Source organism: Fundulus heteroclitus, chromosome 6 (assembly GCF_011125445.2).
Source record: "Fundulus heteroclitus isolate FHET01 chromosome 6, MU-UCD_Fhet_4.1, whole genome shotgun sequence".
NCBI classification, from domain to species: domain Eukaryota; kingdom Metazoa; phylum Chordata; class Actinopteri; order Cyprinodontiformes; family Fundulidae; genus Fundulus; species Fundulus heteroclitus.
Window position 1 is genome coordinate 13,053,879 of NC_046366.1, and position 14,333 is coordinate 13,068,211.

At 38.4% G+C, this 14,333-nt stretch overlaps 1 protein-coding gene across 1 annotated transcript in view; it reads left to right on the forward strand.

Moving 5' to 3' along the window:
• Window positions 1–14,333, forward strand: part of wu:fj49a02 (myomegalin) — a 59,892-nt gene that overhangs the window by 11,419 nt on the left and 34,140 nt on the right. Inside the window, exons 5-9 of the mRNA XM_021322618.2 lie at window positions 8,702–8,778; window positions 11,981–12,104; window positions 12,199–12,350; window positions 12,439–12,595; window positions 12,682–12,735. Of these exons, the coding sequence (XP_021178293.2) occupies window positions 8,702–8,778; window positions 11,981–12,104; window positions 12,199–12,350; window positions 12,439–12,595; window positions 12,682–12,735 (564 nt within the window). The remainder of the gene's footprint in view (window positions 1–8,701; window positions 8,779–11,980; window positions 12,105–12,198; window positions 12,351–12,438; window positions 12,596–12,681; window positions 12,736–14,333) is intronic.

Genomic DNA, 14,333 nt, shown 5'->3' on the forward strand with positions numbered 1-14,333 from the left:
TTATTATGTGTGTCTCTCACATGATGCTTATTGATCGTGCACCTATTCCTACTTACTTAAAAAAAATCATTGGCTCCTGTTCAATGCAAACATGAGAACAATTTAAAGGCTCTTAAAATAGAATTTGCGTCGTCTGCTTCAGTCTTACCCCTCTGGGCCAATCTGTCAGCTTCAACCTTCTGGTCCAACTAATCTCAATTGTTACGAAATAAAGACACAATGAGAGTTTGTGATATCAATAACAGCTTATGGCCCTTTGACAGAATCTCACTTTCAAAGTCCTAAAACCTTTTTCAGTGTAATGCATTGGTTTTGTTTGATTTATTTAAAAAAAAATAACAATTTGTCACATGTATGGGGGTGGTTAGGATGGGATTGGATTTGGTGCATGAATGTATGCATTGAACAGAGACTTTTACTGTCTCAGAAAACGTAAAGGGCAATGCAGTCAATTATTTGAGACTGAGGTCCTTAAAAGACATAACTTTAAATTTAGGTAAAATATCTAAACATATCTAAAAGTTTTAGCTGGTTGAATGAATTAGGATGATATGAAAATAACCTTTTCAAGCTGAAGGCCAGGTAAAGGTTTAAGGTGACTGCAGACTGTGTCTGTTTCTATTCCAAATAGTTTTATTTTTTTTAAATCTACTTTAGCATTTTCATGCTATTTCCTAATTTAACTTGAAAACGTTGGCTGTCGCATGATAAAGTTGGATGTATGTTGGATGTTCACACTTGGATATATAGCAGTTGGTTCATCATAAAAGGTTTGCCATATGGCAAAAACAACATATCATACAATTTCTACATTTTTTCACAACTTCTCTGTGTAAAAAACATCTAAAAAGACATAAAACAGAAGATTTAGGCAAAAAAATTCTAAACATAAATCAATGGCTTGTAACATATTTCCCCAAATTATCTAAAGCACACCTGACCTTTAACACTTAAAATCTAAAGCACACTGATTCCTAGGATGCTTTGCCAAAGTTAATGTTACACTTTAATGTGAAAGGTAAACAAGAACATTTAATGTAAAGTGCTCTTTACATTAAAGTTCATTTACAGATCTAAAGAATGAAGAGGGAAATAATACTGATGCTTTTATACAGAAACCCTGAAACCTACTGGAGATGATCTGCCTTGCAGATGAAATATTCTGATCTCTATATTGACTTTCTAATTCTTCCTGATCTAATAAATCTTATTGCCTTGCCACCAAAAATTCTCCTAATTTTACTCATCAGTATGTGTCAATATGTGAGGTGCAAAACCCCTTTGTTATTAAAGTTAGATCACACAGTTTCATTTGTACCATCAAACTGAATTGAATCAACTTTTTTACACTATAGCTGCTATGAAACAACTATAAAAGTTTATGTTGACCTGTTCGGACAGGAAACGTTCTACTCTTGCAGCTTTTAGGCTGATTTGAATATTTTCTGCTTTCCAGTCTGACCTTTGGAATGAATATATTTGAAATTACGCAATAAGCGACTGAAGCATGAGTATACCAATAAAAATATCAGTCTGTGCAGGGGGAATGCGTTTCTGTGCCGTGTTTCTGAAGACGCTTTGGTCTCTGTGTCTGTCAGGGTGTTTAAAATGTGTATTTACAGAAAGGGCACCCAGTCCAGCTGTTGTTTGGCAGCTCAAGCCAGCAAACCTCAGATGTTTTCAATTCCTTTGTTGGAAATCCTTTCTGATTCCCCCGTACCTCTTCAGTAAGAGCAATTAAACGTCTACACGTTTCATCCAAACCAGACGTGAGCCGCCCCCTGCTTATCCCCCACTATTACGGCATGCCAGCATTGATTGAGCAAACTGATCCCTGCTGTACTAATATGGAACTTCGCAATCTCTCACTCTGTGGGACTAAAGGTTGATGACAAAAAAAACAGCGTAGTGGAAGTGAAATCTTAGTTTCTTGCAGTTGTACCTGACCTGAGTCCGTCATATCTCCGACACTTGGCAGGGAAACTCGCTGCATGCGAGGTGTGCGAGTCCTGGGTACATCACGCTCTCATTGAGAGATCCAGGATCTCTATTTATAGAGCAGGCTTCAGGGCGCTGATTTATTTATCACATGGATCCTGATGAATGTCCACGGGCCAAACGTGCTGTCCTTTTACCATATCAGGCCATTTATCGCATCTGAATGTAAACATGGTGTTTAAGCACATATACACCGAACTACAGATTAGCTTGTATACCTTCATCTAAATGTTAAAATCAATGCTAAGATTTATTTGCCTAAAAAGTGATTTATTATTGTATGAAGAAATCAAAGCATAGTTAAATTAATCTAGTTCTAGTATACTGTTTGATAGTGGCTCATTGATTGATGATCATTAGCAGGTTAGACGTGTTTAGCAGTCATGTCAGCCGTCTTTCTCTTCACAGTTAAAAGGAGAGCTGTTGCTGAGGGCCCGCAGGTCAGGAAGAGTCAAAATAGCAGGTGCACAGTGATGGGTATCTATATTTAGATCAGTCTTCATTATAGGAAGATCTCTGTCTTCTGGTAAACTATATTATTGACACGTAGCATGTTCCTCTCTGTGTTACACTATTCATTATTAGGGCTTTGTAGCACAGAAGGCATCTACAAGTATTTGGATACTCACTGATAAAACAAGTTTTTAGTGTCTGACCCAGGGGTCTGCAACCTTTGCAATCTAAAAAGCCATCTTTGCCCTCAGTCCAGCTATAGTTTTTTTTTTTTTTTTTTCAAAAATATCTACATGAAGGGAAGTCGGTTGTCATTTGTTAAAGAATCACCATTTTATACATCTTTGCATGTTTTAAAATAAATTCAAACAAAACTTTTGGAAAAATAGGTTGGATTCTGTGGGGTTTTGATTATTGTGGAAAGTGAAAATAAAAACACATCACGTCTGATCTAAAGACAAAAAAAAGGAATCGAATAAAAGGTACTTTTAGTGTCATTCTGTTGTGCCACTATTTCCTTTAAAAAACTTCTACTGCTAAAAAAGCAAAAAAACAGCAAAAAAAACATGCACCTGTAAAATATATCTGTATTTTAAATCATTGGTTGGTTCTTTATCAATGTTATTAAGAGCCATTTTAGAAGGTTCAAAGAGCCACTTGTGGTTCAGGCCCCTAGTCTAACCAACAGAATCATTGAAATACTTTAAATCCATTCAATCTGGGTGGATTTCATTTAGTGTTTCGTTAGGTTTATCGTAACAGATAAAAGACCCTTGAATGAGTTAGTTAAATTCTGACCAGCTGAAGATTTTAATTCTATAAAATTTATTCAAATAAAGGTCTAAAAAAGTTGACTTTAGTGAAGCTGATTGATTTGATTACTCAGATAAACCAGTTTTTAACTATCTTGTCTTGTATTTACTTATGATTTCTATAGAACAGACAAAAACCGTAAATGTACATTTTCCCAATCAAACAGAAGAAGAAAATAAACGTCTTTAGAAATAAAAATACATTAACAACAGTAAAATAGAAAGTATTAAAAAGTTTTCAGTGCAGAGTTATTGTCCTTAACTGGTCAGTTTCTGCTGCGTCCCTCTTGGTCGTAGACTCATGATCAACACGTCACTTTTCTGTGTCTCTCATGATGAGGTCACCTGGTTAGCCTGCATGATGAACGATGAACGTCAATAAAGGTTTGGACAACCATCTTAAGATAAAGTCAAATCAAAATGTTTCAGTCAGGTTTGCTTTCAAAAAAAAAGTACCTAATGTTGTTTGAATTCAAGCAAATATATGTATGGTTGCAGTCTTAATAATTTCAGTGATTTATATTGAATATGCTGCAAAATAAAAAAAAATTACAGTGTAAGTGTTATGTGCGTGGTTAGGATGAAAAGTCATTGCATGAACAATCACGTGTCTTCTGTTCATTTTCTGACCATTTCTTTCATTTTTGTTGATTTATTTCTAACTTTTTTGTACCTCTGATTAATGTTTTTTTTTATTCAGAGCTAAGGAGTCATTTGATCATTAGTTTCTATTATAAAACCAAAAAAAAAACAAAAAAACACCGAACTACTACAGTTTGATTTTGCAACCAATTGCAAGATGTGCTATTATGCGTGGACTCCTTTTTTATTTTTCAGTAGCTTTTGAATAAATCATCAGCCAAAAAGATGTGAAACAAACAAAAACAACGCCAAATCAGTAATTTCAGCATAACATTTATTGTAGTTTCATGCAGCTGCTTTTACACGGGAGAATTAGGAGGATTAATAAATATATTCAAAATGAATTGCCCTTTTTGTGTTTTGCATTTGATTCAGCATTTTTCTTAGGGCCTTTGTGTTTTATTATGTAATATATTATCATGTGGTTATTTTGCTTCTTCTATTATTTATTTGATTAATTTAGCATTCACTGTAAGATGTGTGAAAGAAAGAAAACTATAAAAAGGCTTATTAAAAGTCAAGCATACTGTGAAACCTAATCAGCCTGTTATGTGGCACAATAGACCACTAGTGAGTCCTCAAGCTGATTGGTCCAAAGCTGGACGGTACGCAGCGTTTCTGGTGTTGCTTCTGTTGAGATGATGCTTCTGACTCTCTCTGGGTACTCACTTTGCTTAGATTTACAATTGTATATTGGCTTAATACAAGCAAAAATAAGAGGTATTACATGTGTACATATGCAGAGTAAATGTAATGTGAAAAGTGTTTGATATTCCTAAATAACCAGCAGAATATTCAGCAGTTTTTCACAGTCCACGCCAACTAAACCTCTCACATTAAGATAGAGTAAGAAAAATAAAACAGAAAAGTATACATTCATTCATGAATTAATTCTTATATAAAAATCTGATTTTTTTTTTTGGCCTATTTCTCTGCTTGTAACTCTTTGACGAACTTTACTTTGTCAGTCACCAGCAGATTTCTTTCTGCATGTGTTGTCCAGAATCTGCAAAACATTAAATTGTCGCTATAATAACGATCAGCTGAGGTGTTTATGATATGAGTGGCATGTAACTTTAGCGCGGATCCTGAGTTAATAACGCTAAACTCCACCTGGCATTGAGCGTGTTTGGGGAGCACAGCTGTAAGGATTTTCAGGACTCCTTTTTTCCTTTCTGAGGGTTCGACTACAGAAGTTGCAGCTGGTTTAGGTCATGGTGCTGTTTTTGAACATCACACACAGAGAAAAAAAATGAATTCATGACACCGGCCAAGAGAAAGATTAGGCAGTGAAAGCAGCATGTGATCTTACTCCAGCAGCTAAACACAGATATATAAGCTGCTCTCTGCCTGTCAGTGAGCCGAATGGAAAGAATGAGCTCCACCTAACCCTCTTTTTTTAAATCCACTGTACCCCAGACCCATGCAGGCACAGGAACTGCCCCCTAAATGCCCCCTGTGGGCTCCAGCAGGTAAACAAACTGCAGACTTCAGCCTCTGGCCCCCGGGAGTGAATGCCCGAGCTGCTCTGAATTCTCCAGCTCTAAATATAAAAGCCAGTCAGATGTCCTGTACCGATGACACGTAACACCCATCGGTGCTGATTCACACAACAGAGAGGTTACAGTGAGGTGGGCAGGTCGGAGGAAACAGAACTGCTGATTATTTACACAGGTAAACGTGGAGGCAATTAAATGCATGATTTAGGGAAACTCCTTAAATGTGTAAAGTGTAGGATATCACTTTGGTGTCTTTGTTCCATTAAAATATAACTGTACACAAAACATAATTTTATCTATATTAAAGAAGCAATAAAGTAAGAAATTTACTGCAAAATCAACCAAAATCATTCTCATTTGTCACCTGGGATGGAAGTAACATTCCCTATAAAGAATCGGTCCTCTCCATCATCGATGTCTTAGTTACATTTTTCTTAAACCTAGAGGTACGGTCTGGAGCTACTTTGGTTCAGAGTGTAGCCTGTGTTTACTTCCTGGTTCCTGAGCCAATCACATGAGATTTCCCAAGGTTCCCAAAACATCAGACTTCATTCATCAGAATTTTTTTTTTTTAATGTGCAAAATGCTTTGAAAAAAATGGTAACCGCGATTGAAAAGGGACAGGTGACAATGCATCCATATAAAAAAATAACAACATCAGTTTACATCCAAATGTGGGGAAAATTTGCAACGGTTCATGAGATTGCATCACCAAGCCTGATTTAGTCTTGATGACTAAACTTGGATTGGCTAAAACAATATGGATTCACCTGGGACAGAACCTGACCGACCTGAAATATCTACATGTAGTAGAAAGTAGATACTTGCTTTATTTCTTTGGACATTAAATGAGGCTGAACTTTTCTTCTTTCAGGTCAGTTGGCATTATTACAATTATTTCTATTTGCTGAATGCCAGACTACTTAGAGATATATTTTTAGAGTGTTTGTTTTATTTATTTCTTCAAAGTCAGAAGTTTACATACATGAAGATTACTATCCCTTTTACCAAATTGGTGCTATAATGATATCACAGCTTTGTAATTTAAATGGAGGAACACACGTGAATATCCAGTATTTTAAGACAAAACTTGCTCTGTGGCATCATGGTTTCTGGACCTTCAGAGGTCTGGCTTATCCACAGGTACAGTTTCCAGATGCCTGAAGAAGCCTTGTTCATCTGTGTATTTATATGCAAGTATAAACAGCATGGGAATGTCTCACCTTCATACAATTCAGAAGGGGATCTGTGTGCAAGAGGTTAATGTGTTTTGGTGTGAAAATGTTCAAATCAATCCCAGAACATAAGCTGGTGAGGGAGCATCATTGTCCACAGTGAAACCACTCCTGTATGCATATGGCCAGAAATAAGTTTGCTATTTGCACTCAGGGACAAGGAGTTTAGTTTTGGGGGACATGACATGTCTGATTAAACTAAAATCAAAGTGTTTGGCTATAATGATGAACAACTGTCTGTTGCATCGCCTGCAGCTGGTGCAGAACACTGCAGCCCGTCTGCTGACAGGTAATAGGCGATGTGAGCATAGTGTGCTACCCTGCACTGGCTGTCTGTACATTTTAGGATCGTTTTTAAGATTTTACCCTTGGTTTTTAATCAGGCGCCCCCTTACTTATCTGAGCTTTTGCACCAGCATGTTCCCAGCAGAACATGGACTTTAGGTAACCTGCTGCTTTTAGATGTTCCTCGGATTTGTCTTGTGAGCCGAGGAGACAAAGCTTTCTCTGTTGCAGCCCCCAAACTGCAGAATAATCTTCTACTCACTGTGAGGAGGGCCTATAAAGTAAATTATTTTAAATCGCTTTTAAAAACTTATCTTTTTACCTTGGCTTTTAACTTGAGCAGGAGCATCAGGCTGGTCATATTGATGCTTATTGTGTTTACTGCTCTTATCCTGCTTGTTTTTACTGTAGATGTAGCATATTATTGTTTATTTTATGTTCTTTTGCAGTAACCTTGCCAGCAAACTGAATTGTCATGGCATTTGTGCGTTTACAAACTCACTTTAATCCATCTTGTACGGCTCCCACCTCAGCCGTTCGAGACCAAACCAAAAACAGATCGGCCAATCACGTTGTGGTATTATGGCTTAAAGCGGGACATACAGCTGTGATGAAAGCAAGAGCTGCTGAGTCCACAGCCGAACAAACATAAACATGGCAGCGCAGGAGGACGCCCACGTAGCGGCTCCTATCGCATCAGTTTTGTCTGAATCCACAATTGTCATGAGTGTCACTTTCTGAATAAGCGTACCTTGACTAACTCGTTGCGGTTTCTTATGGCGCCTGCTGCTTATGTCATTTTCATTTGATATTGTGATCGGCTAAAACCAACCTTTAGTAGGTGGACCCAATAAGCTCAGAAAGTTTTGCAAAATGTCCCTACTTTTCCCAAATGAATTAGACGGGAGCAGGACCAGATTAATAATGTGCAGAACGGAGAGTGCTACACATTATCTATCTGGCTGGCTAGGTTAGGTTTATAGACTTGTACGGCACTTTAGTCACTTTGGTGTGTAAAGCACTTTAAAAATACAAATTGATTTGATGTGGAAATATCGGAGCACCATCTGCAGACATCAGCCAGGAAAATAAAGCTTGGGTGCAAATGGGTCTTCCAAATTGGACCATAAACATACAACCAAATTAGTTACGAAATTAAGTGCAACAAAGTCGATATTTTAAAGTGGCAAGGCTAGTTTATTTATAAAGCACTTTTTAGGATCAAGGTGATTAAAAGTCCTGTGGCCATCACAAAGCGCTGATCTGAGTCTAATTGAAAATTGTGATTGAATAGGTGTGTGACAGCAAACCTGGAGGAAAGGGTCCATTTCCAGCAAATTACTGTAAGGAGCTGGTGGCAGATGCTCAAAGCATTTAGTCGTGCAGTCTGAACGGCAATTCTACATAAATATTAATGAAATGTATACAAATGGTTAAAGAAATTAATAAAAACAAATCACAAAAATATCCTCATTTTTAATATTGAAGTCTTTATTCTGGCCTTTATCACCCAAAAATATGTTTGGTATCCCTAAAACAGTTTACTTGATGCAGTGCCAGACATGTTATGTGTATTTCTTCACAGTATATGTAAATATCTAGTTCCAGCTTTACATTTCCATGTAGTGTTTGAAGGGAAGGACTGTGAACAATTACAAACAATTATCAATAATGCTTTACAGAAACAGTTAAATCGGTTGTTGCAAATGTGTTGTTGCACCTGTGATTTTTATGTGCAGGATTGTTTCATTGCGTCTTGTTTTCCCTTGCGTTACAGAACATCGAGCTGAAAGTGGAAGTAGAGAGCTTGAAGAAGGAGCTCCAGGAGAAACAGGAACTTCTGGACAAAGCCCTGTAAGTGTGCAAATATTCGTCACTGTTAGCTCTGGCTACGCCGCTGAGGCTCTATCGGTGTATCGGTGCTAAAGCAATGCATAGGCTTTAACCAAAGTTGGTGTCTTTAAGTTCCATATGAATTATGAATGCTTTTAAAATGCTTAAAATATGTAAAAATGGGAAATCTCTGCCAGTCCTTGTTTTACACATCCAGAAATATTTCTAAAAACGTAAATTTTTCTTGTGCTGTATGCGAAAGACAACAAGGAGAGAAGTGTAGGCACCTTTTTTCATCTAGCTGACCGGCAGTGTGCAGCAACAGGTAGAGGAGGGGCAGCATTGCATTGTTCGGTGTTCCAATCATCCATGCTCTCATTAAAGCAATTACAGCCATAGGTAAAGTATGAGAGGACATTTTGCAGTGATTTTTGTAAGACATTGATAACAGGAGCGGGCTTATGTCTAGTTGACAGGACAAACATAAAGGTCAGTTTCAAAGCCATTAGTTATGAGTTAAGGTGCGTCAAAAAGCCAATGTTTTTCCCCCCACATAAAATCTCTGCTTTTTAAACTGTGATGTTATATTTATCTGTCCAGACAAGCTGTTGGTATCCGATCAATATTTGCTTTTAAAGACGGAAGCAGAGCTGATCAAATAACATCAGCAAGATTTATTGTACATTTTGTGAACCAAGGGCGGCACAGTGACTCAGTACTGTAACCTGTCACCTGGATCCGCTGGCCTGCATGGAGTTTGCAGGTTCTCCCTGGACATGTGTGGGTTCTTTCCGGGCACTCCACAGCATGTATGTTAGGTGAATTGGTCTCTGTAAATGGCACCAGCAACATCTCCTAAAGCAACCTAAACCTGGAAAATAAACCATTACAGTATATTGCTCTCATTTTCTGGTTCTTAATTATCATCGTATACTATATTACCTACAGGAAAGCATTTAAGTCATCCAGCCACCTTGCAGCGTGTTGGTCTAATTATCTCCGCTACATCGGTCATGGCCGTGTGACGGAGCTCAAAGAGCTAACAGGCCAAGATTACTAAACGGCCCTCCCAAAAGGGTCCACTTCACGCAGTCGTCCATGAGACGCACACACACTTACATTGCTTACACTGGTTCAAAATATCCCAGTTATCGGAGCCCCCGCATGTGGCGAAGGGAGTTAAAAATGTTCGTAGAGAGCGTCTGGGGCAGGATTCATGGCGACAGTCAGGCGCGGGCCATTCTGGGAGCAGAAATTCTGGGATGCAGTTGTTAACTAAGCCATGCAGACAAATGGAGGAGTGAGGGAAGCTGGCCAAGATCCATGTAACATTTGTAAGAAATATATTTTGTCCTTTAAAATGGGCACGTAAAGTTAAATACAGGCTCTGTAGGTGTGTGTGCTTTACAGCATTTGCACATCATATCGATAACGAGCAGGTCTTGGCTTCCATCCATCCATTGTCTGTAATCGCTTGTCCTTGCAGCTTCGCAGGGGGAGCTGGTGCCCATCTCCAGCAGTCTTGAGTTGAAGTAAACGATTCCAACATTTCAGAATACTTTTAGCAGGACCTCTATCCACTACTGTACAAATATCTACTGTACAAATATCAGCCCCCTTTTGCCACCTTCACACTACGATCACCGTGTCTGAGGATAACAGCCTTACTGATGGCTGTGACACTCACTTTATCTCTTCTATAAGTGGACGTCTGTAAGGATACACCAGGGGCCTGCAGCAGACAGAAACACTGTGACATAATATCTTAATTTGGCCCTCCTTGATGTCTCCATCATATCCTAAAACTGACCCTTTGGATATTTTCATCCACCGTTCAACAGTATGGACGTTGTGCTTTGATTAATGGCAGGTGACGTAACTAATAACACAACAAGCAAAAAACGTAGGGTTAAGATTCAGAATGCACATTTCTGTACAACATATTAACTTTTGGTCATTATTAAATAACCTATAGATAAAAGTCTAGCTTCAATCGATTGAGGAAAACTAAAGAACTGCAACTCCAGTATTGTGAAATATATGCTTTTATTTATTCATGATTAGTGCATTACTCAGCATCCCTCACAGATAAAAGAGCAGCTCATTATCACACACGCAAAACAGGACTTTAAGTTTCCTCTTAATAAAGGTTTAAAGCCTTACATTAAAGGTCGAGAGCAGTTTGGCCACCCAAACATAAACAATGATCTGGAGCCACAAAAAAAATAATCCCATCCTCCAAACACTGGAAGCTCGTAGACATTGGCAACACATGGCAATTCCAATTATATCAGTCACTTTACCTCACTTATGCCTATAATAAACATCATGACCTGGATTGTCTTCAGCCAGTTTTTCCTAAACAGAGACATCAACAAACATGGACATCTGGCATAGACTTCTCATTTAGGTTTGGCTTAAGGGGGTACAAACTTAACGCCCCCATGTTGCTGTATGAAAACTCCAGGAACATGGAGCAAACCTGCAGTCTGAGCACAAAGAGCTCCGTTAGAAAGCATGCAGGAGCTCTATGAGATATGAGTGCATGTGACTAGAATAAGTCGATGCTGGATGGAGTGCGGGGAAACTAAAATGAGAGAAATGTACTCACCATGTCACTCTGCTGACTCAGCATTCAGAGTCTTCTGGGGATTTTTCAGAATGGGGGGGAAATCCTTATAATATACAGTATTTGCCATTTCGCCAGTATTGAGCAAGTTAACAATGTCATGTCTTCAATCAATCAATTGATATGTTCAATAATTTTCATACACAACAAGAGGAACTCAATCTATTTATATGAGATAAATACAAGGTGGTCATGAAAAACATTCAAAAGAACAACTAATAAACTAATCCAATCTAAACATGCGGGGACAGGAAATAAAACCGAGGTGGTGTTGTGTCAATAATGATGCTGAGAGCACACCAGAGGTAGACATAAATGTTTTATGAAGTATGAACTCAAATAAGAAATAAATACAAATAAGGCTAACTTAAAGTGAAACTAAAACTTTGCATTTAATTTAAAAGAATGGGACAAGTTTAGTCATCTTTGCACAACAAGGTTCTAAGAGTGGTGTTGGAGACCCGGTTAAAGCAAGAGTAAGTGAAACTGGGAGTTTGGTACTGAGGAGATCAGAACTTTTAACTTAGATTTTGTTCATATTAAACTCTGTATTTTGAAAGAAAAAAAAAACAGTTTTGTTGTTGACTCTTCTAGCACAACAGCAGAGAGCTTAACCAACAACAATGAGGCGGAGCTACAGAGACGGTGTCAAGAGAGGCAGCAGGAAATCGACCACATGCAGCAGGTGCTTGAGACAAAGATCCAGCTCCTGCAGGAGGTCGGTGCGCTCCACTTGACCCTTGACCCTTGGTGCTAATCACACACATGACTCTTGTTTCCGTGAAGCTGAGATGTTTCGCTGTGTTTTCCAGGAGGCCCAGCTAGCGCGCAGCGAGGCAGAGAGAATGGCCTCGCTGGCTGGATCACACTCTCCTGCCTCCCTCGTTTCCTTAGACGTCGCCATGGAGGACACCCCCGAGGACGAGAGACCTCCAAAAATCCTGTCCAACAGCAACAAGGACAGGTACAAAACATTGAAGAGGCCGTCTTGAAAAAAAACGAGTGGGATCAATCCCTCAGTACCATTAACCGTCCCTCTGTTTCATTCTCAGGTTTATAGAGGAACTGACTAAAGAACTTCACTCCAAAGAGGTTCTTATCACTGAGCTGTGTGGTGAGAAGACTATACTCACACAGAGAGTTGGAGAGCTGGAGGACCAAGTCCAGGAGCTGTCTTCATCTCTGCTGCAGAAGGACAAGGATGTTGAGGTAAATTCGGTCTTTCCTTCTGCTCACAAACAGAAAGCCGTGAGTAGGGTTCAGGGTCCGATTCTAATCTGTCCTCTGCTTGACAGTTCTATCAGGAGGAGCTCGGCCAAGAGAGGCTTCGCATCGAGCAGGAGATGCAGGTTAGAAGATCCCTGTAACAACCACTGAGCCATTTGTTTGGGAATTTGATACAAGATTGGATCATTTAGCTATTCTTTTGTGTCCCTTTCCACAATTCCCTGGTCCTATCACAAAGAGAGACTGATCTTTGGAATCAGCATGGGTTTGCTTGTTATACATTAGCTACGTCACAGTGTCATCATGAGTGAGCTGTCCCCTAATTAACCACCTTTAAACCATTTTAATCATATGTTTAACAGAAACCTTGAAGGAAAAAGGTGCATATGTTGTTGTTTTTTTTAAATAAGACACCAGAAGTGTTCTGATTGTATTTGAAAGATGTTGATGTTAGATTTATGACGATCTAATAGGCAAGCCTGTTCAAGTAATGACAAAGGCCATTTAAAACCTTTTGTTTTCTCTCAAAGCCTCACAATCTCACAATCAAGTCCCACCTTATTCTGAATACAGGTATTAAGATATACACTGCAAAAAGAGAACTAAAAATAAGTACAATTTTCTTGAAATGAATGTATTTGCCCTTAAATTGAGCAGGTAAATAAAATTATTTGCCAATGGAATGAGTATTTTTACCCCTAAAATAAGATAATTAGAAATACTGCACTTGAAATAAGGTGATGGAGATGCATTGTTCCTGTTTTAAGTGCAAAAATATTATTCCATTGGCAAGTAGTCCTATTTATCTACTCAAATCAAGGAAAAATACTTTAATTAAAGAAAAAAAATCTTATTTTAAGTCTATTTTTGCAGTGTAATCGCCAGTATCATAATAACTGGCATCAGTAAAAATACCCATAAAAGAAATAAAACTGATTTTTTTTAGTATGCTTTACTTTTAACTTGATCCGATTATCCTGTAACGTTTAATTAGGCTTTCATTAATCTCACCGAGACAGAACACAGAGGCCCGTTTCTCTCAGTCACTCTTCAAAATGGGAAAGATAAGAAAAACAACCATTCACATGAGGCAGATGTGTGTTGACCTTCATGAGTCAGGAAATGGCTACAAGAAAATACATACTTGCAGATATTTACAGTCAGGGAAATAATTAAAACGCAGATAGATAGGTAACAACTTTGAACTGTGACAAACAAGATGAGATGTAGACCCAGTCTGGTACTTTTCGCCACAGAAAGGATGTAAGGAAGGTTTAAAAATCTCTCTGTTTGAAAAATCCAGCAAAGAGTAGTTGTGTTTCCCATCAACGTTTTTAATGCGCATTTTGAAGTATCGCATTAGAAAAAGTTTGTGGAAACGGCAAAATTAAAATTAACTAAAAACTTTTTTCACTCGATTGAACAGTAAATGTGCTAAAGAGGAGGTGAAAACACATTTGTCAAATCAGTTCTGACGTAGCGAACGTTCACCACTCATGACTGATCAGCTGTTTCTGCTGCCGCCGTCTTTCTGGATATTCCCATAATGCTCGAAAACATGGCTGGAAGCAACAAGAGCTACATGTTGTCTCATCCCTGGAAAAAAAACCAAATCTGCACATTTATTAAACCCTCGCTCCATTACTGATCTGTGGTCCATGCTAGTTAGCAACCTCTACATCCTGTTTACTACAGACAACGTCAACGTATGACGACATTA